The sequence below is a fragment of the Eupeodes corollae genome, chromosome 2 (assembly GCF_945859685.1).
Source record: "Eupeodes corollae chromosome 2, idEupCoro1.1, whole genome shotgun sequence".
NCBI classification, from domain to species: Eukaryota; Metazoa; Arthropoda; class Insecta; order Diptera; family Syrphidae; genus Eupeodes; species Eupeodes corollae.
In genome coordinates this window covers 123,941,138-123,966,774 of record NC_079148.1, presented here as the reverse complement: position 1 = coordinate 123,966,774, position 25,637 = coordinate 123,941,138, and the positions used below count along the sequence as shown (strand labels likewise).

The 25,637-nt window shown below is 34.9% G+C and overlaps 2 protein-coding genes across 3 annotated transcripts in view; one reads left to right on the top strand and one right to left on the bottom strand.

Moving 5' to 3' along the window:
• Positions 1-18,421, top strand: part of LOC129946269 (homeobox protein prospero) — a 92,496-nt gene extending 74,075 nt beyond the window's left edge. For both annotated transcript variants that reach the window (XM_056056400.1, XM_056056401.1), the window contains exon 3: positions 16,696-18,421. In XM_056056400.1, coding sequence (XP_055912375.1) covers positions 16,696-18,260 — 1,565 coding nt within the window. In that variant the 3' untranslated portion in view covers positions 18,261-18,421. The remainder of the gene's footprint in view (positions 1-16,695) is intronic.
• Positions 1-25,637, bottom strand: part of LOC129946277 (calcium-binding protein E63-1) — a 435,397-nt gene that overhangs the window by 31,958 nt on the left and 377,802 nt on the right. The gene's annotated exons all lie outside the window — the stretch shown is intronic.

Genomic DNA, 25,637 nt, shown 5'->3' with positions numbered 1-25,637 from the left:
AACACAAAAGCATCGCGCTTGTAATACCCACCGACCGACCGTAGGTACGAGTATATTCCGAACCAACATATCAACTTAACTTAGTGCTTTATCTTCCCTGCAACCCTTGTCCCACCCTCGCGTCATACACTCACTCACTTACTCAATCGCTTTCGCTTGTCGCTTTCCGCACTGCAGTAAGCTTTAGTAGCAATTTTAACATCCAGTTTGTACTGCAAATGTTCCAATTTCCGTTTTGCGTGTAAACGTGTATGTTTGTCTGTGTTTGGAATGTGGGTGCTGATGATGGTGAGGTAAAGATGAAGGAACAATCTAAGGACACGACAAAAATCCTGTTTATGCGATATCTTAAGTGTTTTCGTTTTCGTTTTCGCTGCCGTGCGTATAGAACGCCGGTATATATAAATATTTCGAGAAGAGAGTCATCTTTATAATGTGCCTGGAAGGTACAATAGGTTGAGTCTGAGGGGGTGGAAAATCCTTCCACCAGCATACATCTTCTTACATATATGTACGTAAATACACGGAGTATGTTATTTTCATTTAAGATTCCATTAATACACCTCGACAAAGAATATACCAAGGTACCTAAGTCCTACATATATGTACTGTACATATATAGACCTATAATTTTGAGGAAACTTCTCTTAAATTGAATGTATCATGGGCCGAGAGCTCGGTGGGGTTCTGGAAGGGTGCAACAGGGGGTCGTGAACACCTCCCTTAGCATCTTAAGGTGATGTGTAGATGTTATAAGGATGGCAAGGAAAAAAACATGAACGAAAACATCAAGTGTGTTTCACATAACACTGCAAGGCATAGAAGAGTGTAATTTTCCTGTCGTCTTTACGTCGTGTCGGTGTGAGACAGAGAGTTCGGTAGTCTTTGGTGAAGGAAGCTGGATAATACGTAAGCGGGACATTATAAAAATCGGTTTTTGTTGTTTAAAAATTGTGCGCTGTAAACAGCTTAAAGAAGGCTTTAAAGGATAAACAACATTAGAATATCCATTACTTTGACTCTGGTTCCGACTCTGGCAACCCACATTTATGAATATGATGGCTTTTAATCGTTTTGTGGTTTTTGTTCTTTTCTGTTTTGTTTTGAATAATTTTTTTTTATTTTTCTTGTATTTATTATGAGGACTCTGAAGAACTCTTGAAAATCTAGCATAAGGAGTCTATAGCATTACAATTGAGGGTTTTCATTTTCTTTTTATATTTTTCTTTTAAATGATGTTAGGTTGGAAATGATATGTTTTTCTCTTGGTTTTTAAAATGGTAAAAACGTTTAAAAGTTTGGATTTTATTTTTGAAAAAAATGTATTAAATTTTGGTCTTCTGTATCTCGGAAATCAACATAAAGAAATTTAAATTCAGAAATTGTGAAGATTTTGGCCATGCGTGATTTTGAATTTTCAGGACTAAAGGTTTTCAAACTTTTATGTTTCCTGGTTTAGAATTTGAGATTTTTCCATCTTTTCAATATAAATATGCTATTTATTTCAAAACTATTGACATTTCTATATAAATGATACACAAGACTGATCTTTTAAATATTAAATAGCTCCCCCAAAAGGTTATTCAAAATTCTTTAAAACTTTTCAGTCGCAGTATACAAGACAAAAGCACTTTTGAGTTTTCATAAAGCAACCTCTCTGCCGGTTGAACTGATATTGGTGGCCAAATTTAAGCTATTGGATGGTATTCCATCTTTGCTAAATGGATCCTTGAGAGTACACAAAAGATTCGGATGTTCATCGAAAAAATTATGTTCAGTTATCAGGCCAAATTGTCTCATCTTTGGTAGGAAAATCCAAGCCTTTTCATCCTTAAAGTGCTGATGTTTGGTAGTTTTTCGGCTAGCAGCCGCAGACGGTGCAATTTTAACATATGAAACTTCAAAACAAGGCTGGTATGCGACCCACACTGATAACTTCCCATCCCGTATGTGGATTTGTCTTGCTTAAGAGTTTGTAGGTTTTTGTGTTTTGTTAAAAAAGTTGTCAATTGAATTATTCTTAAAAATTCAAAAACTACCAACAATATTTTGCATACAATAAACTAGTTTGTTCGAGATCTATTTTCGTTAACGAGATTTTTTGTTCAAAACTAATTTTTTACCATTTGTATTACCATTAAAAGTTTTTTTTCTTATATAAACAAATATAAATTAAATGAATGAGAAATTATTTGAAGTCAATATCTTCTGTTATTCACGAGATATCGAGAACCGAACATCATTTCTTACCAAATTTGCATATTATATTTTGTAGGTTTTATTTTTTATGGAAAAACGGATTGTTAGATTTTATAAAAAATTGCTGACTGTCAACAATATTTCCTGTACAAAAATTAGCTTGAATGCAATATTTTTAATTTTTTAAAAAAATAATTGAGTGAAAAGTAAATTTTTACCAAGTTTATTTGAATTGAAAATCAATTTTTACCAACTTTCAGTAATGTTTTTTTTTAGGTTTATATTTTTTATAAAGGAAACTGTCAGTTCAATTTTTCTCAAAATTTTACCAGATGTCGTAAACGTTGTTTTTTGTTGTACAAAATAATTTGAAGATAAAATTATTTTTTTTTCAGTTTTTTTGATTTATAAAAAACCATTAGTTGGAAACTTAAGTCAAAACTCTAGCGTTATTGGTTCGTGAGGTATTTTGAGTTAGCAAATATGTTCAACTTTTGTTTTAAATTGCTATAGTAAGAAAACCACCTACTTAATTTTTTGAGAGTCCATTCTGCATCTTTGTGCGTTTTTTTAAAAATTAAATTGAATTCGATATCTCTACTGGTTCAGATCCTGGCCAGAATTCCATTAGTTTTGCCCTGCAAAATGTTTCAATCGGTGAGCTAGACTCTCCTTTTACCATGGTTGATATGTTGGCATCTCTAAGCAGAATGACAAATAACAAAGCAGCGGGATTGGATAGCATTACTATCGAATTCTATAAGACTTCAAGTCCAGAATTTCTCGAGCATGTGTTGGGGTTATTAAACAAAATGTTTACAGAAGAGACATTTCTGAGCTACTTTCGTTTGGCTACAATATTTCCTTTATTTAAAAAAGGTAAACCGAGTTCACAAGAAAATTATTGAGGCATTTCTGATATGAGCTCACTAAGAAAACTGTTTCCACAAATGTTGTACGTTAGGCTTGTGAATTGGATTGAAAGAAATAATTTGATAAGTCGATATCAGGCTGGTTTCCGGGCGGGCCTTTCAACGATTGATCAAATGTTTGCTCTTACGAGCTTTGCCAGGCGTTTTATCGACAAAAAGAAAACCATATAAATTTTGTTCGTCGACTTTAAAGCTGCTTTTAATACCATCAACAGAAGATCACTTTTATATAAGCAAGCAGTTATTGGTCTTTCAACCAAATTTATAAGGATTTATACAAAACTTTTAAAAACACGTCTGCAATGGTTTGTAATGGTATATCTATGTCAAAATCCTTGAATACCGAAACAGGTGTTCCACAAAGCTGTATATTGAGTCCGCTTATGTTCGCTCTTTTTATCAATGATATTGAAAATAAATTACCGGGAGGAGCAACTACGGCGATTTATCTTTGAAGATTTTGATCTATGCTGATGACCTGTTAGAGTGTTCTCTGATAACTCAGTGACATTGCAGCTTCAGATTAATAAACTTAAACAATATTGCGATTCGTTGGATCTCAAAATCAACATTTGTAAAATTATGATTTTTAAACCTTAAAACCGTTTAGATAATAATATACAAAATTGGACATTAAATGCTACCACTATTGAAATTGTCAGCGTGTATAAATATCTTGGTTTTACTATCACTCATAATTTGAACTTTAAAAATCATATTAAAGAGAAACTGGTACTAGCCATATCAGCTATAAACTCGATGTGGTCAAATTTTTTGCAAGAAGCTTTATGGGCATCGCAATTTAAGGTTTTTGAACCTATAGCCGTCTTAATTTAACTTTGGGTGATTATAATTATTTCTATGAGGCCCTTTCTGCTCCTGATACAAGTTTAATATTCAAAATACGGAATTAAACTCAAACCAAAACGAAGATGTTTACCATTTTTTAGCAACATGTCCTATTGTACAAGAAATCCGTAGACTTCATGTTGATAAAAGGTTCTTTTCGTTGGCAGAATGCTTGCGTGTTTTGAACGGGAGTATGGTTGGAAATTGCTGGTACGCTATGTCACCTATGCAAACAACTAACGAAAAATCGGACCGATTACAATAACTTCCTATGGGAAGTTAAAAAAGAGGCTGAATGTTTTGAAGGTATTGATATGAAAACATTTATTTCCAACAAAACATATTGCTACGCATCAGACAAGTCAGAGATGGGGGGGACCTACAGTTTTAAGAGGAATTATGACAAGTTATTACAAGAATTACTTTTTGATTATTTGCCAATTTATCGCAAGAGGCAGTTCTCGTGAAAAAACTTTAGATGATACAGGCAGGGGTTGAACCCAAGACCTCTGGCATGACTGTCCAATGCTCTAACTACCACCAGCCCAACGCTCAAGTACCACAACCACCACTACTCTCATTGGAAAAACTTGAATTTACGCGTTTTTTTAGATATCCCTTCTGCAAGGAATGAATTGACAATCTATGAACCTTGAAAAACAAAACACTTAACAAATTTATAGTTTTAAAATAATTTTGTAATTTAATTGAATATATTAATGAAACCTTTTATGAATTTATTGCTAGTGATATAGAATAATGATTTATTTAAAGAATAAATGATTTTCGAATTACAACGGACTTAAGGTTCTGTAAATATTTACCCATAGTCATGTCATGTCAATGTCATATTTCCATAAAGCAATGTGGAATTATTGTAAATTTACCTCAAAATACACGGAAATCGCTGCTTATTAAATTTAAATGATAAATAATAGTTTTTCTTTATGTATAGTATATAATTTAAACGATAATTTGACCTATTTAAATATTTACTCTCATTTCACTCATTTTAATAAATATTAAATATATAAATAAATCCCTAGTTCAATACTAACAATCCAAAAAAAATCACGATTTTGTAATAAAAACCTCTTTAAAATTCATACACAGTTATAATAACTAAAATCGATGTTTGATTTATCCCAACATCAGTTCTTAAATACTGATTCATATTTTATATTTCAAATATACAACAACAAAAAAAAGGCAACTTAAACCTTAACATCCCACTGTGAATGAGAGAGATTCACATTTATATAGATACAATGGGAGATATCCAATCCATAGGATAAAATTCATTTAAAATTTCACAAAAAAATATAAAAAGATCGATTAATTCGATTCAGTATTCTATTTTCACGGTCTTATGGTTTCAAAAGTTGAATGCGTTTTGAATTTATGATGAATCTATATTCTATATACAGAACAACTGTGTTCAATGTTATAGACTATAGAGAATTGAGACTAGAACCATAGACATGCATAACACACAAAACTTCCCACTCATCAAGCTATGGTGGTGGTGAGAAGAGGATTCGAACTGACCCAATGGTATAAATAATAGCCAAGGGTTGATATGCAGAAAAGCTTTGTTTTTTTAAAAAAGAAAATCTTTTGATAAAGTTGAAATATTGTATTGATTTCAAAAATAGCTTCAAGTTTTGAAAAAACGATGTGAATCAATGTGGACATACAAAATTAAGTAATTCTGAGTTTAAAAGCAACATGTACCATCTTACAAAAACTTCGATTTTCACTCCAATAAAAACGATTTATCGTTTTTCTATCGAAACAAAAGCGAGTTTCATACTTAGCAAAGATTTTTTTCAAATATTCAAAGGCCAAAAGTTTGTCTTCAAACTTATCCTTGACTATGATATTTTATGAATCCTTTGGACACATAGTCTAGGGCAAATCTAATAGATAGATAGAAAGATAGATATTTTGATAAGGCAAATTGAAGAGCTTAAATTAAAAATTCACCCCCATAGCTGCCGCCACCACCACTTCTCTATACATTATACACATAGCTACAAGAAAGCATACAGTGCAACAGGATGCGTAAATATTCATAACACGCGCAGACAATCATCCTTCTCCCTTCACACCAATAAACTTAGCCAATAGATAAAGACTATACAATAGATAGTATATGTGCATGACTATAGATTTTATAATACACAAACGGCTTTATTAAGTATGCTCAAGGATAATTCGTGAAGCGTAAACTTTATAGACAATGCTCCAAGGATGCCATTAGCAGGTATGGAGGTATAGTAGAAGTGATGTGCACATTTATATCGACTCTATATTTTGGGGTGAACAAATAGCCCATCGTATTATTTCTTTATATTTGTCACCCTCTTTTTAACTATCTCTATAAACTTCGAAACGGACCGAATATAAGCGGGTAAGTTAGTGTCTCTGTCGTTGATGAAAAGGGGTGTGATTGAATTTAAAATCATAGACATAGAGGCGAATATTGGAACTGTATACATATATAAATTCTCATAGCTCTTTTGGCCAACGGAATTTATCGTGGCATCGTAGAAATTAAAGTGTACACATCGCAGAGGCTGGTGCTTTATAAACGATGCGACATCTTGCCTAGGATGACATTTCCACCATCGTCTGTCACTTCAATTGTAAATAAAAAGCTATATATGTATGTCAATCAAATTACTTAAGCTATATAGATTGAAATGAATCCTTGCTACAAAAAGTGGCCATCGAGTCAGCAAAATAGGAGCGGTGTGTACCCTAATTAACCTTATTATAATACGAACGTAGTCATTTAACTCCTCAAAATTGTTTCTTTTGTGCTGAGACAAATTGATTTGTTTTGTTTTTTTCTTTAACTGCGTGTCCTGACTTCAAATGTAAATTTTTTGCCTTCAGGTACATTATATGTTATGTGTTCTTGTTACAAAATAAATTTACATATATCTCAAGTCAAAATGAAAGTGTCAGTTGATCACCTCTCATGATACAGCTACCATATTGCTAAAGGATATTTGTAACACATTTGCATACATACAAACACCCAAACAGAGATTTAATGGTAAAAACTTGTGTGATGTTCACTTCGATGTCAATTATTTTCACCAATAATTAATTAATCGGAAAAACTTAAATAATTAAAATATAAATAGATTTATGTACAGTGATAAAAGCAGTTAAATGCTTTCGCATAAAGAACTAAAAGATACAGGGTTCTGAAACATACACACTGTTAAGTCTCTTGAACCCCTTCCCTTAGGTTTTTAATCAATCTTTGTGTATTAGAAGCTTAACACACTCAATATAATTTAATTTTTATAAAATGACAAATCACACCACACCACCTGAGCTGTTATTCAATTAGCACTTGTTCCAGATTATAACCGTGTAAACACTAATTATTTTCTAATTCCTCATAAATCCCCCATCAGTAGGTTTTGAAAACCTCATACCAAATATAGAGTTCTGTATTTGAAAACCGCTTATAAATGGTTTATTGAAAAGTTATTCTTTTACACCAACCCTCAATCCAAAAAGCCCAGGACAACCGCCCGCCCATCGCCAAGGTGAAATAAATAATTTTGCGTTTAGCCAGGACGAACATTGGTGTCGCGGCAAACACACAGTAAAACCAACAACAACAAGAAAAAAACCATATAGCCAACATTGGTGCAATGCAAATGGCATTTAACCAAAGCCACCACTCACTATATATGGGAAAGGTACTGCAACTGCTGCTGTTGCTGTTGCTGCTGCACACAGAAATTAAATTAATTGGCTACGTGCAATATAAACACCCACGTCGGCATAAAAACGAAAGTTATGGCTGCGTGTCCTTTTTTTCCACCTTCTCCACCGTTTTTTCAGTGTATATTGAATTGGCGTTGGGCTGCATATAGTGAGGTACACGAAAACCATATCCCTTCACGGTTGGGGTTCGTTTTTTAACGAACAAAGCCTTTTTTAAAAATAACACAACAAACCCCAAAAGAAAAAACAAGAGTGTATAGGCCATATTTTTATTTGCCAATAATTTCGGTAACGACCAAAAGAAGAAATTCAGGACTGAAATGAAATTCTGAAGCACATGAACAGCTCAGTTAAAACAATATTTATACAAAAAAATCATACAAATTTAAAAAACAAAAAAAAAAACGGACTCATTTGTGGTCAGAAAATATTTACACATGCATATCCTGGTGAATTATTGGAAGTGCCTGTTGTTCAGCACGGCATGACGCCCAACTACTGTCCTGGAATGTTCGGTGTTGGTTCTATTAATTACACGAATGCAGATATTTATTCTATGATAGAGAGGAGACGAGAGTGTGCGAGGTGTTTCGAAAATTGAATGCATCATTGTTGAAATAAAAAAGAAAAATTCATACACAAACAAAAATAACCATAAAAGGATGAGTTGGATGAAGGGTTATTTTTTATTTTTTTTTTTCATAATAAAGTTAGGACTTTTAAATCCATTCAATTTATTTTTCACTTTAACAATGGATATGGTGGCGGCGGCGGCGTCGTCGGTGCTGGCTACATCACCGTCTCGTGGAGAAAAAATATTAATTTCTGTTTTATTGTTTTATAAAATAAACAAGCGATTTTATTGAATAGTTTTAAGTTTAACAATATAATTTATTGCACGCAGTGAAATAAAATCACGACTGAATTGCTTGTAAAATATTTAATTTTATTTTTTTAATTATTGTAGCTTTGGATTTTTTTGTTTTATTGTTAACGAAAACACCTTCAAGTACTAAAAGTTCAATCAACTGAATGCTTGTATTTTGAAAACAACAAATTACAGCACATGAAAAACGCATTTTTTGTAATTTATTATAAATAAGTGCACTGGGGCGTATGCGGAACATAAATTAATATTGAAAGTAAGAAATGGTCATACTCTACCAAAAATTGTAGTTGTTTTATATTAAGAAGATACGATATTAAAAATTTTATAAAATGTTATCAAATTTGAACTTTTTGGTAATTATTTATTAAAACAATGCTACCTTCCTAACACCTCTTGATATATTTAGCAAACGAATAGCTGCAAGCTCTGCTATTTGCCTTAAAGCTTCGTTACAGTGGACTAACAAAAGCATTGGCCACTCCGTTATTCTTAGGTATTAAAATTAATTCCAAAGCACATAGTCTACATCATCCTCCCAACTGCAATTCGACAGAAATTTCCAGATTTCTATACCTCCCACATATTTCTGGGAGGATAGGGCATTCCTTGAAGACGAGTCAATCCATTTTTACATAGATGGTTCAAAAACAAAAGACAAGGTTGGTGGAGGTGTGAACTCTGAACGACTGAAATAAAGTCTCTCAATCCGCCTTCCCAATCACTGTGGCGTGTTCCAGATGGAACTTTTGGCGATAAAAGAAGTCTTGTCTTGGCTTAAAGAAATCGTGATATAAACATCTGATACCCGTATTTTCTCTGATAGTCAGGCTGCATCAAATCTCTGGACTCTGTCTCTACAAACTCTATAACAGTCCATAACTGTCGATCTTCTCTAGGTGCCGGGTCATAGAGACATTCCATGTTCCAGGAACGGCACAGTGCAGCCCATCCTACCACGTTTGGCAAATGCTGGCATACCAATCGCTACTTGTAAACTGTTGCTAATGCAAGACGCTATGAAGAAGGCAAACACCAGGTGGAACAACATCACCACGTGTCAAGTCACAAAAAAAAGGTGATTGCTATCTCTAAGCAGATCGCATAATATAAGCTCGATAATTGGTGTCATAACCGGAATACTGTCTAATAGGAAAGGAAAAATGACTTTTGCAGAAACTGCAGGAAACAGTTCTTCACCTTCCCTTTACATGCCTTGCTCTAGCTCAGATCTAATCGATCTAAAATATATTAGCATAATAAGCCTCTCACGTTTGGTAAGGGACATAAACTGGTTTCATTGAGCTTAGGAGGAAGCCTCAAGATTCATGTGGTATCGCAGTGGGCTATTAAACTGGCCTAAGTGTGTCTGAGTCCATCATGGACAGCCACTTTAACCTAAGCTAAAGTGGCCAGTTGTCAGGTATATTTAGAATAAATAATGAAAATTATTGCGTTTAATTGAATTCCATGTAAAAACCATTTTATAACGTTAAACTTTTAAATTTTGTTAACAACTGTAATAAAGACAAATAACTTAAGTTTCGTCATGTACTCATATCAAGGGAGGCTCGAAAACTCATATGTCAAATACTTTTAAAAATCATGATGTGCTGGAGCTTTCTGGCTTTCTATTCTGAAGAAATTACAAAGCTTAAAAAGTGTAATAGTAATTCACATCAAAACATATGTAAATCTTAATTTTTGCCGTGAGAAATTTATCAAATTTAAAAGACAAACATTATCAATAGCTGAAGATTTAAGAATTTAGTACAGAAATTGTAAAAAATAAAACTTATGTAGCTATCCCAAAATATGTTAAAATAAAGTGCACTACTGGTTTTCACAAACTTGCGCTTGTATCTAAATGTTCTATTTTCAAATAAAACTTACATATATTTTAAAATTAAAAAATGTACCCATAAAAGTTTGTCTTGACGAATTTTAGAATCATTTAAAAAAATAAAACAACTTTTATTTACTAAGTTCTAATTTCGAAAATTGTTAGAAATTTTTTGTCAAAAATAATTTTGAGCAAGGAAAATTAATGTTTTTAACATCTGATAAAAGTTTGAGAAAAATCGAATTGACAGTTTTTTGTTTAGTAAAAACTTACGAAATAATAAATTATAGTTGATAAAAATTGATTCTCCACTCAAATATCTTTTCAAAAATTTGTGATTATAGCTTTGAACACTTTATAGGGCTTCTTCGACTTATTCAAATCCCAGGCCTATAACTAGCGGTTTTATCCGGCTCCCCATCCTTGGAGTCATACTAAGGATCTGGCCCTCCAGGTTGGGGGTTGTGCAGTCGGGGTGACTTCCTGGTCACGTTAAAGCTTTCATAGTTGCGAAGCACCAACAAGCCTCGGATACGGACCGATTTACTGTTGACAATAAATGCAAACGAATAAAGGACAACGAACTTCGGATATGCAGCGTGGAATGTTAGCTCCCTTAACAAACCACATGCGGCCGAAGAATTAGCGGAGGCCCTAGACTCCTATAAAGCAGACATCACCGCCATCCAGAATATACGATGAGATGGGCCGGGAAAAAGGAGGATGAAAAACTACGATATTTACTATGGTGACTGCTACCACGAAAACCAACAGCGCTTATTTGGATGTGGCTTTGTCATTGCCGCCAGACTTAGGCAAGAAGTCTTGCACTATATGTGCATCAATGAGCGCCTTATGACCATAGGCATCATTTCTAAATTCGGCAACATTACCCTGATATGCGCGCATGTCCCCACAGAAGAAAAAGACGACAACACCAAAGATATGTTCTTCGAGCTCCTAGACAAAACATATGAGCAGTGCCCTATCTACGATATTAAAATAGTCCTGGGCGATTTTAATGCCAAGCTAGGAAGGGAAGACATCTTTGGTGGAATAATCGGAAGAACAGCCTGCACGACAACAATTCCGACAACGGATTCAGGCTCATAGATTTTGCTGCGGGGCGAAACGTCATGGCAGCCAGCGTTTTCCACACCTCAACATCTACAAAGGAACTTGGTCTTCTCCAGATCAATCTATATATATATTGCGATCGACGCCAGACACGCTTCCAGCATCATGAATGTACGTCGTACGAACTTTCGAGGAGCTAACATCGACTCGGACCACCACCACGTTGTAGCCAAGGTAGCACTTCGGATTTCCAGACCCAAGGCAAAACAGAGAGGTGCTGGGAGAAGGTACAACGTCGAACGACTACAATCGCAAAAGATCGCCAAATACTTTTCCGACCGAGTTACAAGTAACTTCTCTCGAAGTTCTCTGTCTCCAACACAATGTATCAAAAACCAGTGGCAACATTGCCAAGATGCATTCAGAGAAGCCGCCTCTGATGTGCTGGGTTTCAAACAGCCACCAACATGGAACCCCTGGTTTGATGAGGAATGTCGGCAGGCAAATGCAGCCAAACAACAGGCACGCAAAGCGGCGCTGCATTAAAGGACGAGAGCTGCTCATGAGCTATATGAGCAGAAGAGGCGAGAGGAACGCCGACTTCTCAGAAGGAAAAAGAGAGGGCATGAGAAGCGTGCGGTCGAAGATGGTGAGAGGTTTAAAAGCAGGAATGAAGTTCGAAAGTTTTATGAACAGGTGAAACGAAATTCACAGGTACATAAACCTAGAACCGAAGGCTGCAAAGATGAAAGTGGAAACATCATAGTGGAACCGCAGTCAATGCTGAGGATATGGAAGGACCACTTCTGCAGACTGTATAATGGCGACGACGAACTGAATTCCGCTGTCAGGGAGGATGATCCATTCAACATAGACGACAAAAGACAACAATCCCGTCCTCCCGACTTAGACGAAGTAAAGATTGGCATATCTAAGCTGAAATCTAATAAAGCCACTGGAGCGGATGGCTTGAGTGCCGAGCTCTTTAAAGCAGCTGGAGATAAGTTGGTTAGGAGCATGCACCAACTTATTTGTAAGATATGGTGGGAAGAAAGCATGCCTAATGAATGGAACCTCAGTATTGTTTGCCCGATCCTGAAAAAAGGAGACCCTCTAAACTGCACCAACTATAGAGGAATCAGTCTACTTAACATCGGCTATAAAATCTTCTCTGCCATAATATGTGAACGTCTAAAGCCCATCGTCAACAACCTGATAGGTCCTTATCAGTGTAGTTTTAGACCAGGAAAGTTCACAGTTGATCAAATATTCACATTACGGCAGATCCTGGAAAAAACCCAAGAACACCAAATCGACACCCACCATCTTGTCATCGATTTCAAGGCCATATATGACAGCATATACAGGGTCGAGCTGTATAGAGCCATGTCTATTTTCGGCATCCTTGCCAAACTCGTCCGTTTGTGCAGGATGACCATGGAGAATTCACGCTGCTCCATAAAGGTTGGAAACAACTTAACAGAACCTTTCGATGTCAAAAAAGGTTTAAGACAAGGTGATGCGCTGTCAAGTGGTTTTTTTAACATCGTGCTGGAAAGAATAGTGCAGAGCTCACACGTCAACACTAGAGGCACTATCTTTCAAAAGTCTGTCCAATTACTAGCATATGCTGATGACATTAACATAATTGGAAGAACTCAGCGTGATGTCAATGGGGCTTTTGTGAGTATTGAGGCAGAGCCGGCAAAAATGGGTTTTACGGTTAATGAGGGCAAAACAAAGTACATGCTGTCGTCAAGAAAGGGCATAAAACACCGACGTCTTGGTCAATACGTCACCATCGACTTACCTAACTTTGAGTTAGTTAAGGACTTCGTCTACCTAGGATCCGCTGTAAACGCAGAAAACAACACCAGCGCTAAGATGAAAAGTAAAATAACTCTTGCTAACCGCTGTTTCCTTGAACTAAGAAAGCAATTGAGTTTTAAAGTCCTCTCTCGAGGGAACAAAGTGTTGCTGAATAAGACCCTTATCATCCCCGTCCTGCTATACGGTGCAGAAGCATGGACTATGACAAAAGCGGATGAAAGCACCTTGGGTCGCTTCGAGAGAAAAGTTCTTCGTGTGATCTACGGTCCCGTATGCATCGAAGGGGAGTTGAGAAGAAGATGGAACGACGAGCTGTACGGGCTGTACAGCGACGTAGACTTATCCAGAAGGGTATAAGTCCAACGACTAAGATGGCTGGGTCACGTAGAGCACATGGAAACCAATGCTCCGGCCCGGAAAGTCTTCAAATCCACACCCACAGGACTGCGCAATAGAGGAAGACCGCGGATCAGGTGGTGCGCACAAGTGGAAGGTGACCTCACCCAGCTTGGAGCGCGAAACTGGAGACATCTAGCTAGGGATCGAGATAGATTGAAAAATGAAAAGGTTGTTGGGTGAGGCACTAGTTCACACAGGACTGCAGCGCCACCTTAAGTAAGTAAGTAAGCTTTAAACTAATTTTGTCTTATAAGAAAAATTGTTTTCAACGTTTAGTGATATTTTGAGAAAATCGAATCGACAGTTTTCTTACAAAAAATAAAAAATAAAAATAATCAAGACAAATTATTAGACGGGATTAGAAGTTATTAGTGTCGGCATCCCGGCCTCTTTTATAATTTTAGTTTAAAATATTTTTTTAGTATGCAGTTATTAAGTGCTTTATTCGGATGAGTGCCCGTTTATTGAAATAGTTTATATTTTGTTTTGAATAAAAAAAATAGTGACGACAGTATAAGAGCTTGTGCAGAAAATTATTGAAATCGGTTTATTAGTTTTTGAGAAGACAAAATAACGGTACTTTGAGGGGTACTCTCCTGGTGCAACATACAAATATTTTTTTTTTAACTGAAAGAACCAATGTGAATATATTGTCAGTTCGTTTCTGAAAAAATTCGAGTTATAACCAAAAACTCCTATAATTTTTAGTCCTAAAATAACAAGACAGACAGACACACGGAATTGAGAAACCTCTTTTTTTTTTGACATCTTTACCATCGATATTTCTTTATGTGGCGAGTAAAAATAGTTTTTTGAAAACGCAAGTTTATTTAATTTTAACAGTTACAAAAAATTGTTTACCAGATTTTGGAATCACCTTGAGCCTTATAGGAATTTAAAAAATATTTGTCTTTAAAAGACAAACTGATTTCCATTTGTAGTTTTAAACTTCTAGTCTAGACTTTTGCCCTAATGAAATATATAGAGTGGAAACTAAAACGAAAACATAATGATAGAGCAATATTAAAACAGCGTCTTTATAAAATAAATTCATTATTCCACTGCTTTCGACTAACCAATAATTCATATTTCAATTGTTGACAAGAAAGTTTATCAAAAAAACGGACTTTTCCATTTCAAATGACACAGAAACTACATTTAAATAATTATATTCAGCCCATTTATAAAAGTAGTACCTAAATAAAACCAATATGTGTTACCCGTTCGTTATAAGTAAATGAAAGTCAAAATCCTATTCCATAAAATTTCCTTTGGAACAATTGATGTTTTTCCCTTAGAAACATTATACAACAATTTATTTATGTATGTACATGACTACAAGTAAGGCAAAGCAAAATAATCAAAATCAAAGTAAGCAATAATAAAGTATGTCAATCAATGCCTCAAATGTCCAATCCACATTTATATGATATGTTGTGCCCTTCAACCAAAAGACAACCTTAATAAATCGCTGACCTTTAACAAAACTCAAAACTCTGCCAAATTTCAATACTATACGGATATACAATATATGTAAGACTTCTCTCTCTTTTTCATGCCAACAATTCACAATTGAATTTCCAATACATTTTTCTGATTACTTCGTTGTTTCAAAAAACAAAGACCATCAAAAAAAGAAAACTGTGCTATAATATGTTACCTATTTAGCTTTGCTCCTGCACAAGGACACAATATAACGGCACATAAAATATATAACAGAAAACTATTTCTGATGATTACTTTCTATGGTTGAACTTGTTTTACTTTGAATATGTATGTACAATATTTTTTGTTTTGTTTTATTTTAATTCAGAGTCATTTAAATTATATTCAAGTGCATATTTGACAGGACATCTTATTTCAACTATTTTTCATGTTAGAACTCGAAATTAGCAACAATACTAGCAAAAGGATTTAAAGTGATTTGAAATTTTCTAACAAAACTTGTGAAATTGCTGATGGGTTAACTCACTTGGCTAACGCATTTAAGGAGAATCCTTTCATTTACTGTCTATAGTCGCCTTCAAATTTAAAGTTCATTTCCCTTTTTCTCAAAAATTTGTTTCAACATTTTATCAAAAACGGGTTTGGTTGTTTTTTCCGTTACTCGAGTGTTATGTTGACTTGATACAAAAAATTACTTCGACGGATGTTCTGTAACATGGATGATTATTATTCTTGTTGATTTTTTTCATACATACATAAATATTTTGTAAATTTTGTGTGCCAAAAAAACCAGTTGCGACACAAGGATTCACCACATTGAATCCAGAAAGTGGATGATAATGCTAGTGAACATATTTCCACCCAACTACCGCTGCTGTTTTTGCTGTTCGTCGCCCCCGTCGTCGTCGTCGGTGTCGACCTCCATCACTACCTATACGTCCCAACCTCCCGCACTCCCATCATCTCTCTCTCAATCATTATATATCCTTCCGCCCGCCATTTTTCTAAGTAATCCATCCATGATGTTTGTCGTCGCTCTTTTGTGTGATTATAATTTTTTGTATCTTGTGCCAAATTTGTTGTGTTTATTTCGAATCTTTTTTTTTTGGTTATGTTTTTAGGGAGACAGAAAGTTCACTACTGGTGGGTTTCCGTTATTTTTGTGTTTCTATATTTATGCCCTCCTTTCTGTGTGTGATTGTGTGTGTTTTGGAAAATCTTTCAACTCTAGGGCAGGATGAAACAGTTTATTTAACACAAAACAGGGAAATATGAAAAAAGAAAGAAAAAAATAACAGTAATTATCCTCGTTTCCGCTGTGCATCAGCTCGGCAGTATAGCGAACGGAGTGATGGTGGTTCTAGTTTACTTTGTTTTCCCTTTTTGGGTTTTAATCACTTTTCTGCTATTTTAATTTTCACCGGAAAATCCTCTTATCTTGTTTTTCATATTTTTATTTTTTTTGTCTTTGTCTTTTGCAGAGGATTCACCACAGCAGCGTTTGAAGGGTGGTTACGGTGGCGCCATGCTTACCGCTGTCAACAAAGAAAAGTTATCCAGAATTTATTCCAACTCATCCTCGCCCCCAACGTCATCGTCATCGTCCTCGAAATCATTGTCGGTAACAGAAGTCGTCATCGTGCCAAAGCAACAACAACAACGTACTGGAGAATCAGCAACATCATCATTAAAAGAGACGATAATAACAGCAGCATCAACCCATGACCTGCCCGAGTTGATGAAACGAAGCGGACTTCCTCCTATCGCAGGAGACGGTCCACCGAATGCCAAAGTGATCGCGGTAAGTGCCATTAAGAGCACCACCTCCACCACCACCACAACCACCATCAACAATAGCCGGCTGTTTCCATCGAGGGTTGATGGAGCAAGTTCATCTGGAGGGCAAGTGATTTTCTATGCCCCACCCGCACAAAAAACCACTCCCAAGCAGCTAGAGAAGCCTGCACCAGTAGTGACCGTTAAAAACGAGCCACAGTCGATATACCGTGAGAGAAGCATCGAAGAAACCGAAGCCGCTCATGACTTGCTGTCGCTGTCGCAGAGTCTACCTCCGTTGCCGGCACCATGTGTGGTCACTATTCTGCAACAGGACAATGGCATCCCGAACTACGTCGTCACCCACGCTCCGGTCATGCAAGAGATCTCGAATTCTTCCAACAGTGACTACCGTCACCATCATCATCATCACCAGAACCATCATCACTCTGCCATTAGTGGCACCACCAAGTCAATTGCAACATCATCCAAAATCCGCTACATCAGTAGTTCTTATGAGAGCAACAACGCCGAAAACTGCTCACCGCTTACGCCGCCAAATTCCGACCATTCCTCAGATGTCGACATCGATATGTCCTCGTCCTCATCGACCTGTTCAGCCCTGACATCCTCATCATCGGAATCATCCAATCGCGGCGATCACAGTCTCTGGGGCACGGAGTTGATGAAAATCAAGAAAGAGAAACCGATAATTTCATCGATGACCGATGGGCGCTCCAAAGGTCGCAAGCCCATCAACATGGAAATCTATTTGAAGAAGAAGCGTGGCTCGTACAAGTGCAATGACTGCGGCAGGCAGTACGCCACTTCGAGCAATTTGTCCCGCCACAGACAGACACATCGCAGCCTGGACTCCCAGTCGGCCAAAAAGTGCAATACATGTGGCAAGGCGTATGTGTCCATGCCGGCCCTTGCCATGCATCTCCTAACTCATAAATTGTCGCACAGCTGTGAGATTTGTGGCAAGTTGTTCTCAAGACCCTGGCTCTTACAGGGGCATCTGCGTTCACACACTGGCGAAAAGCCATACGGCTGCGTCCATTGTGGCAAGGCCTTCGCTGACAGATCAAACCTCAGGGCCCACATGCAAACCCATTCGGGTTGCAAGAATTTCAAGTGTCAACGCTGCAGCAAGACCTTTGCCCTCAAGTCATATCTCAATAAGCACCTAGAGTCGGCTTGCCAAAGGGATCAGAGTGGAAGTGAGAACAGCAGTGAAGACAACGATGACGACATCATTGTAGCGTAATCTCAACAAAACAGTTAAGTGTCAGGTAAGTCGAACCCCTCCCAAAAAATATAAAAAAAAGGTTCTACCTGTAATGTCAAAGCAATAAAATCCAGCGAATTGCGGTTAATCACTGTAAATACTAAGGCACACGAACACACTCACACATACACTAAGTCAAATATAAAAAGACACAAAAACACACTAACACACACACACACAGTAAGAACCCTTTGTTTCGATTTGGAAATTAATTACAAAAAAAATATTTAGACTATATACAAAAAATTATAAAAATTAACAAAAAAAATTATTTACATATTTAAATTACAAAAAACAAAAACAAATATTTTTCAAAAAAATAAACATAGATTTTAAAAATTCAACAAAAATAAAAGAAATAATGCTAACAATTAGCGTGTAGTTTAGGAAGTCTATAGCTAGTAGTCCACAATGAATGATATAGAAGAAAATATTATTATTTTTACATTTAAAAAAATAAAATAAAAAAAATTATTATTTATTATCAATACTTTATTTTTAATTGAATTTTTTTTTTTCAATAAACAACAAAGAAAGAAATATTTTTAATTAAAATTAAGAAGAATCTCATGCAACGAATATTTATGGAACATAAAAGTAGAAATTTAAAATACAAAACAGAAAAAATAAAATACAAAATTTTAAGAAAAAAAAAAAATAATAAATAAATATTATAATAACTTATTGCCGCGAGAAAGTGTAAAAATATAAAACAGAAATATTTAAAGGAAAAAAACACTATTTTCAAATTACATAGAATTTAAATTTTTGTTTATTAAAGAAAATGTCAGTTTTTCAGATCAGAAAATAAAAAAAGAGATCTTTTGTGAAAGTGAAGTGACTTCAAAAGTACTAAGGGTTAACAATGAAAGTATTTTTTTTTAGTAAAAAGATATAGAAGCGAAACGTGAGTAAGAAAATACAAAACAAAATGTTAAATTTCGAAGTTAATATACTAAAAGGCCAAAAATACGAACAAGTTTATAAAACTGACAAAAAACACTAAAAATTAAAGCCTTGAAAGAAGTCTTAGTCTTGAACAGCTAATAACAAAAAGAGAATTGGAGAAAGAACACTTCCCTGTGGAAGCCCAGCTTTATTCTTAGGCCAAATTAGTATTTTACATTTTCAATAGAAGTATTCATTACATTTTGCAAACGGAATAAAAACTGAAGAACTCAAATTTGTATTTAGGCAGCTGCTTCTTTTTAAACAAACGTTCGTATTTTGAGTCGCTTCAAAATGTTTATCAAATGATTATTGCAACAGCATAGGCAAATGTTAGCTAATTGAGTGACTTTTAAACTTTAAATTTAAATTTAAACTGTTTAATCTCACTTCAAATTACGTGCTAGTATTCTTTAAAGCTAGTGTTAAAAATACAAACCTTAGTCTGAGGAAGTTACATTGTTATTATATAATCTCAGAACCTCACAAGTCATATGGATTAAGCAAATTAGTTAATTTCTTAATACTCTTATTACTTGGCCTAACTGCAATCAGCTAAATGACGTTAACTTAATTAATCACCAAAGATTGTGGTTTAGAGAATGAATAAGCAATAATAAGACAAATTAGTTTTGTCAATTAAAAATATACAAAAGTGAGGGTTACAAATTTAATGATCATTGTTGTTATAATAAATTAATCGAACTTTAAAATGTATTGCAATAATTATTGGACAATCAGCAAAAGCTTAGGCAAATAAGTCTGAAGAGCATTATTGTGAAGCAGGAATTACGTGCAATTCATGCAAAGAAAAACCAAGCTTAAGAAACTTGGTGAGCATTCGAAGCTACCAAACGTCAATTATATTCTCAACTTTAAGAAAATTTGTCCGTAATTAAGGAAAGCAGAAAATGCCTAAAATTAAGCTGAAATTGATTGCATCTACAGGTTTAATTAAATACCGTACAAGTTGAAACAGTAATTTTCTAATTTAAACTCAATGTGTAAGCGATATTAAAATGGTTTAATACTGGTTAAATAATTATCTTCATAACATAATGAACTAGTAAAACGGCTTAAAGATTTTAATAAATCGTTTAAAATTGTGAGCTTTTTTCTTCAACATAAAACAAATGTTGTTTGTGTATTCTTGAAAATCATTTCTTAACGTAGTTTTCACACTTTTTATTTAATAGTTGATAATAGTTGAAACTACATCTACCACATAAGCTTTCATTTTCTAAGAATGCTCTGTCAAATCACAATGGAAGAATAAAGCTTTTAACCATACAATGATTAGATTAGCAGTAGTCCAGTTTTTCTATTTGACAGTTGGTACAATTGAATATTTGCCAGAATAATTTATCAAAAAATAGCAAAATTTAGACTAGGGTGAATCATGTAAGCTGATTTTTCATAGTTCACTATCAAAATTAAGAAAATACTTTTGTGTAAGGTGATAATCGATTTCAGAGTTTTAACGAAACAATTTGAAATAAAATAAAAAATTCAAGAAGGGGGTTTGCTCGTAGACTACTACATTAACATGTGGTGTTGAAGCGAGCTTGATGCGAGCCTCAATTCTTTATACACCTGAATCAAGTAGAGTCAAAATTTTTGAAGAAAAACCTGTGTGGAGGAGTTGGTTTTAGAGATAACGCATTATGGTCTGTTTATTTGCATGTTTGTGTACAAAAAATATAGTTTTGTTTTTATCAATTAAAAAATGCACTTGTAATAGGTAGCATATTCTTATATGGTGTTAAACTATTCTGTTCTTTATTATTTAACACTTCATAAGAAACATCGAAACACCATTTGCATTTTAGAAAGTGCTGCCAAACTTAATCATTTTTTAATCTTCTTGCGGTGGAAACACCAAAAAGATTTAATTTATTTAATCTAAACTGTGGTAAACCCTTGCTGGAAACATAGCAATACTTAATTATCTTTTTTATTAATTTCTCTTGCAATATAAGCCCAGTTAGTCCATTTTCACTAAAAAAAATAAATAATATCACCAGTAACAGATTGATTTTTTCCCCAACGAAAAACACATAATTCCAAATGCACACATACTTAACGAACACAGCCATCGAGATACAATTGCAATATCAATAGTACCACATAAGATCCATTCGCGAATCGTATAAATATCAAAAACCCATCCGAAGTAAAATTCTACTTTAGCTTTTATCGATAGTATTCGTACTGCGCATATTGTTTTTTTTATTCGTGTTAAATCCTACTATACCTTTGACAGATTTTCCAACAAAACACAAGTATTGTTAAAGACGGTTTTGAAAGTGCTTCGGAACAAAATGAGTATACTGATAATTTAAATAATGAACAAACACGAACTCGTATATTGACAAAAAGCAAGATCGGCATAGCAAATTATAGAGTTTCTGAGAATACGAAGCCTTTCACTGCCCATTGCTTGATGATTAAAGCGTTCTGACTTTTGGCCTGTAAATCTAAACATTTTAAGGAACCTAAGACCTGAAAGGAAAATGACCACAGACAACGGTGCTGTGTAATCGCTGAATGGGCTCTGGAGTACATGGGAACTGACTTAAGATTATATAAAACATTCATCATCATTGATGAAAGGTATTTCTGGATGAATGGGTATACGTTTACAGAAACCGATGACAAGGCTAACTTATGAAATTGGATATTTTGAATACGATTTTGTTTTATTCAAATTGAAGGTAGGAGATGTTTGATTTCAAATACTTGAAGTCTTAGTGGATTATTAGAAAATGAATAAGTATAAAATAATAACATCTAAAGTATCTGGGTCTGCAATGAATCTATTTCACCAAATAGAAAGTCTTAAGCAAGCATCGATTCTTTTGATGTAATATTCGACTATTTTATGGCAAATATTGGGCGGTTTCTCAGACATAACGAATGTTGGTTTTTAAGTGCTCTAGGGTCTTTCACGAAGCTCTACAAAAAAAAGTACAACGGTGTCAAATCGCATGATCTTGGCGGAAAGTTGATATCCCCAATACGAGAAATTACGAGGCCAGGAAATGTCTCTTGCAAAAAAGTTCGCTCAAGTTGTGTGACATGTGGCCTGGTCTTGTTGAAACCACATGTTTCGTATTCTTCAATGAAAGCAACAAAAAGTCACTTATCATTTATTTATAACGTTCGGAATTGACTGTTACAGTCATTCCATTGTTGTTTTCGAAGAAGTAAGGTCCACTTTCATCTCCGGTCCAAAGAGTGCAACGTAAGAGTGACCTTTTGTGAACGAAATGGCCTCTCTTCAACTACTTGAAGATTCTTAGAACCCCAAATACGATAATTGTGTGTATTAACATACCCACCACCACCTAGTGAGAAATGTCGCTGAAGATAAATCATCGCCCACCGCCTGTTGTTCAAGCACCCAAACGACGTTTCTACGGCGTTGTGAATGGTCAGCTGGCTACATTTGTTGTATGAGCTGGACTTTATATGGATGTAGGTGTAGACCCAAATGCAAAATACGCCAACATGACAGTCCAATTAATGACTGGACTGGAAGGAGTCGATACATTCGGGTCTTCGGCAACACTTTCACTTACAGCAGCCATAATTTCAGTGGTAAGAGCCAAACGGTGATGTACAGGTCTTACATTATCTGAAACTAATAGTTCGTAAATGTCAGACTTTTAACTGGAAAAAAAAAAACAAATTCCAGCCCTATACTTTTGAAACCACAAATGGATATCCAGTTACTTTCAATTTTTTAAGTACTTTCACTATAGTTTTTTTTTGAAAAGGGTTCTACGCAGTTCATATACAGGGTCCGGCAAAAAGATCTCCCATATTTTAAAAGGCAATGACAAAACGACAAATAAATAAACAATTTAACGGAAATATTTTATTTAAATTTTTAAATTATATACTATGGCATTTTACATTAAATTTAATAATTACTTAGTTTTAAATATTGTTAAATATTGTCCTCTATTATTTTTTTTCCCGAAAGTTTTCCATTACTCGTCGAGTCATTTGTGGTATAATGGCTGCCACTTCCTGAGTGATTGCCTCCTTAAGTGCTCCCAAAGATGTTGGGCGATGAGTGTAGACTTGGGCCTTTAAATGTCCCCTCGTAAAAAAAGAAGATGCCCTGGAAACATCTCTGCCAAAATGGTTAGTGAACGCCGTGAAGTGTGTGCTGTAGCTCCATTTTGTTGAAACCAGACTTTTTTGTGGTTCCTCGTAAACTGATTTAAATTTGGTTGGAGGAAGGTCTCAATCAGCACACCAAACTGTCACATAAATGCTGTCAAGTGGTCGTGAATTGATGAATTTCTTAAGGGTTTTTTGTTGCCAGTATCGGAAATTTTGTTTATTTAAAGTACCCGATAAATGGAAATGGGCCTCGTCAGACGAAATTAAAAAAGCGACAACGGGAATGTTTTGAAGAATGTGTTCACAAGCAGCGCTGCAAGTTTTAAAATCTCTCTCATTTAACTCTTGTGTGATCATAATTTTGTAGGGATCAATATGAAGATGTGTGTGCGAAATTCGTCTTACAATCCTATCAGACAATCCAAGGGCAGCTGCATGTTTAAGTGCTGATCGCCTCGGAGATTGCTGGATAGATGCACTTACACGTGCCACATTATCCGGCGTTGTTGCGGTTAAAGGTCGGCCAGACAGACGATTTTCTCTTTAGCGCAGAACCCGTTGCTATAAAGTTTGATAACCAAACTTTAATTGATTTTCTATCCGGAACAGGATCATGTCGTCCATTACAGATATATTCCTCTCCGACAAATCCGCGATGCTCAAAATGCCACTCCATTATGATTACTTAAAACGGCAAACAGACATCTATCTATCTATATCCAGAATACTATTTTATCTATACATAGCTTTAAATATAAACGTCTAAAAATACAGGGCGTTTTTTTGTCGGACTCTGTACAACTCATAATGCCTCAACTGGACAAACCCCCCTTCATCATGATAATGTGTAATTGTTACCTGTACATATTTGTTTTATTGATAAGTTGTCCTTTTTGATGATTCATCCCTTGGTACGTTCAAGGTTGTGATGAGTTGCGACATGATAAGTCTGACTGTGGTGGATTATACCCAACCCCATTTGAAAACAAATTTCAAGTCTAAGGGATTTGAAAAGGAAATTAAATACAAAATAATTTGAAAGGAACAAATGTAAACTAATTATACTGATACTTATAGTTCACAGGACCGTCTTTTACATAAACATCATAATTTATGCTCATTCTATAAAAAAAATGTACCACTTTTCATGTTCCATCAAATTATTCATTCATATTTAAGCTTTTAAAATCTTTACCTCTATCAATTCTCATAACATCACCTTAACGTCAATTTCAAAAAGAACATAACTCTAAATTTTCATCATCCACTAATCCTGACATCGATATTATAGCTCAGCTTTACACTATTCCATCATGTACACATACACATACCTGTGTACACATATATGTATATATGTAGAGAGAACGCACTAATGACACTCTGATGGAATCCTTAACCAAACACTGAATCAAGAACTTTAACCATGTTGCTGGGTGCACGTAAAAATAATATACACATACACTCATTTTAACTATGTGTGTATTTTACAAATATACATACATACGTACATATTTTGTAAAATATCTAAGAGCAAACTTATATAAGCTTTAAGGTTAAAGCTACATACATACTAAAAGATATAGATAGATAACTGTACACAAACACAACCATCACGTATACATCACTCAAGTTTGTGCAAAAAAAAAAGAAAACATAGAAAAAGAAGAAGAAGAAGAGAAATCTCTAAATGCACTTGTAAACCTACAGATGTAATTTCATCCTTAAACTACACTTTGAAAGATAGACACTACAATGACAGGCTACACTGCCTCAACCAACGACAACAACGACGACGAGGATTGGTACAGTTATGGTATTATAATTAACCCACTAAAATTGTAATTTTACTTCAAAAATTACATACTCCTTGGAAAATTAATATCTTAACTACTTTATTCAAGTATTATTCATAAATGTAACGTCTTTCATTGTTATCATAAATCAAATAGAAATCGTCACTTTTAACGATCAAAACCCCAGATCTTGACCTATTGTGAAGATATTTTCGGGCGAAACGAAACGACTCTCTAGCTTACGCCTATCAAAGCCTAGATTAAGGATCTAGTTATATAGTTATAGTTATATGCCGATATTACTACTCGTATATGTTGGCTTAAATAAACTTTTTTTCTCGTTTGACATGAGCTTTTCTTACAAAGATAACGGTCGATAAAGAAAAGAAATGCAGAAGAACAACATTTGGAAATGAATGAATTGCATGGCCACCACTGTAGGTACACACTACAAACAGGAGATGGGTTGGTTCTAGTTGGT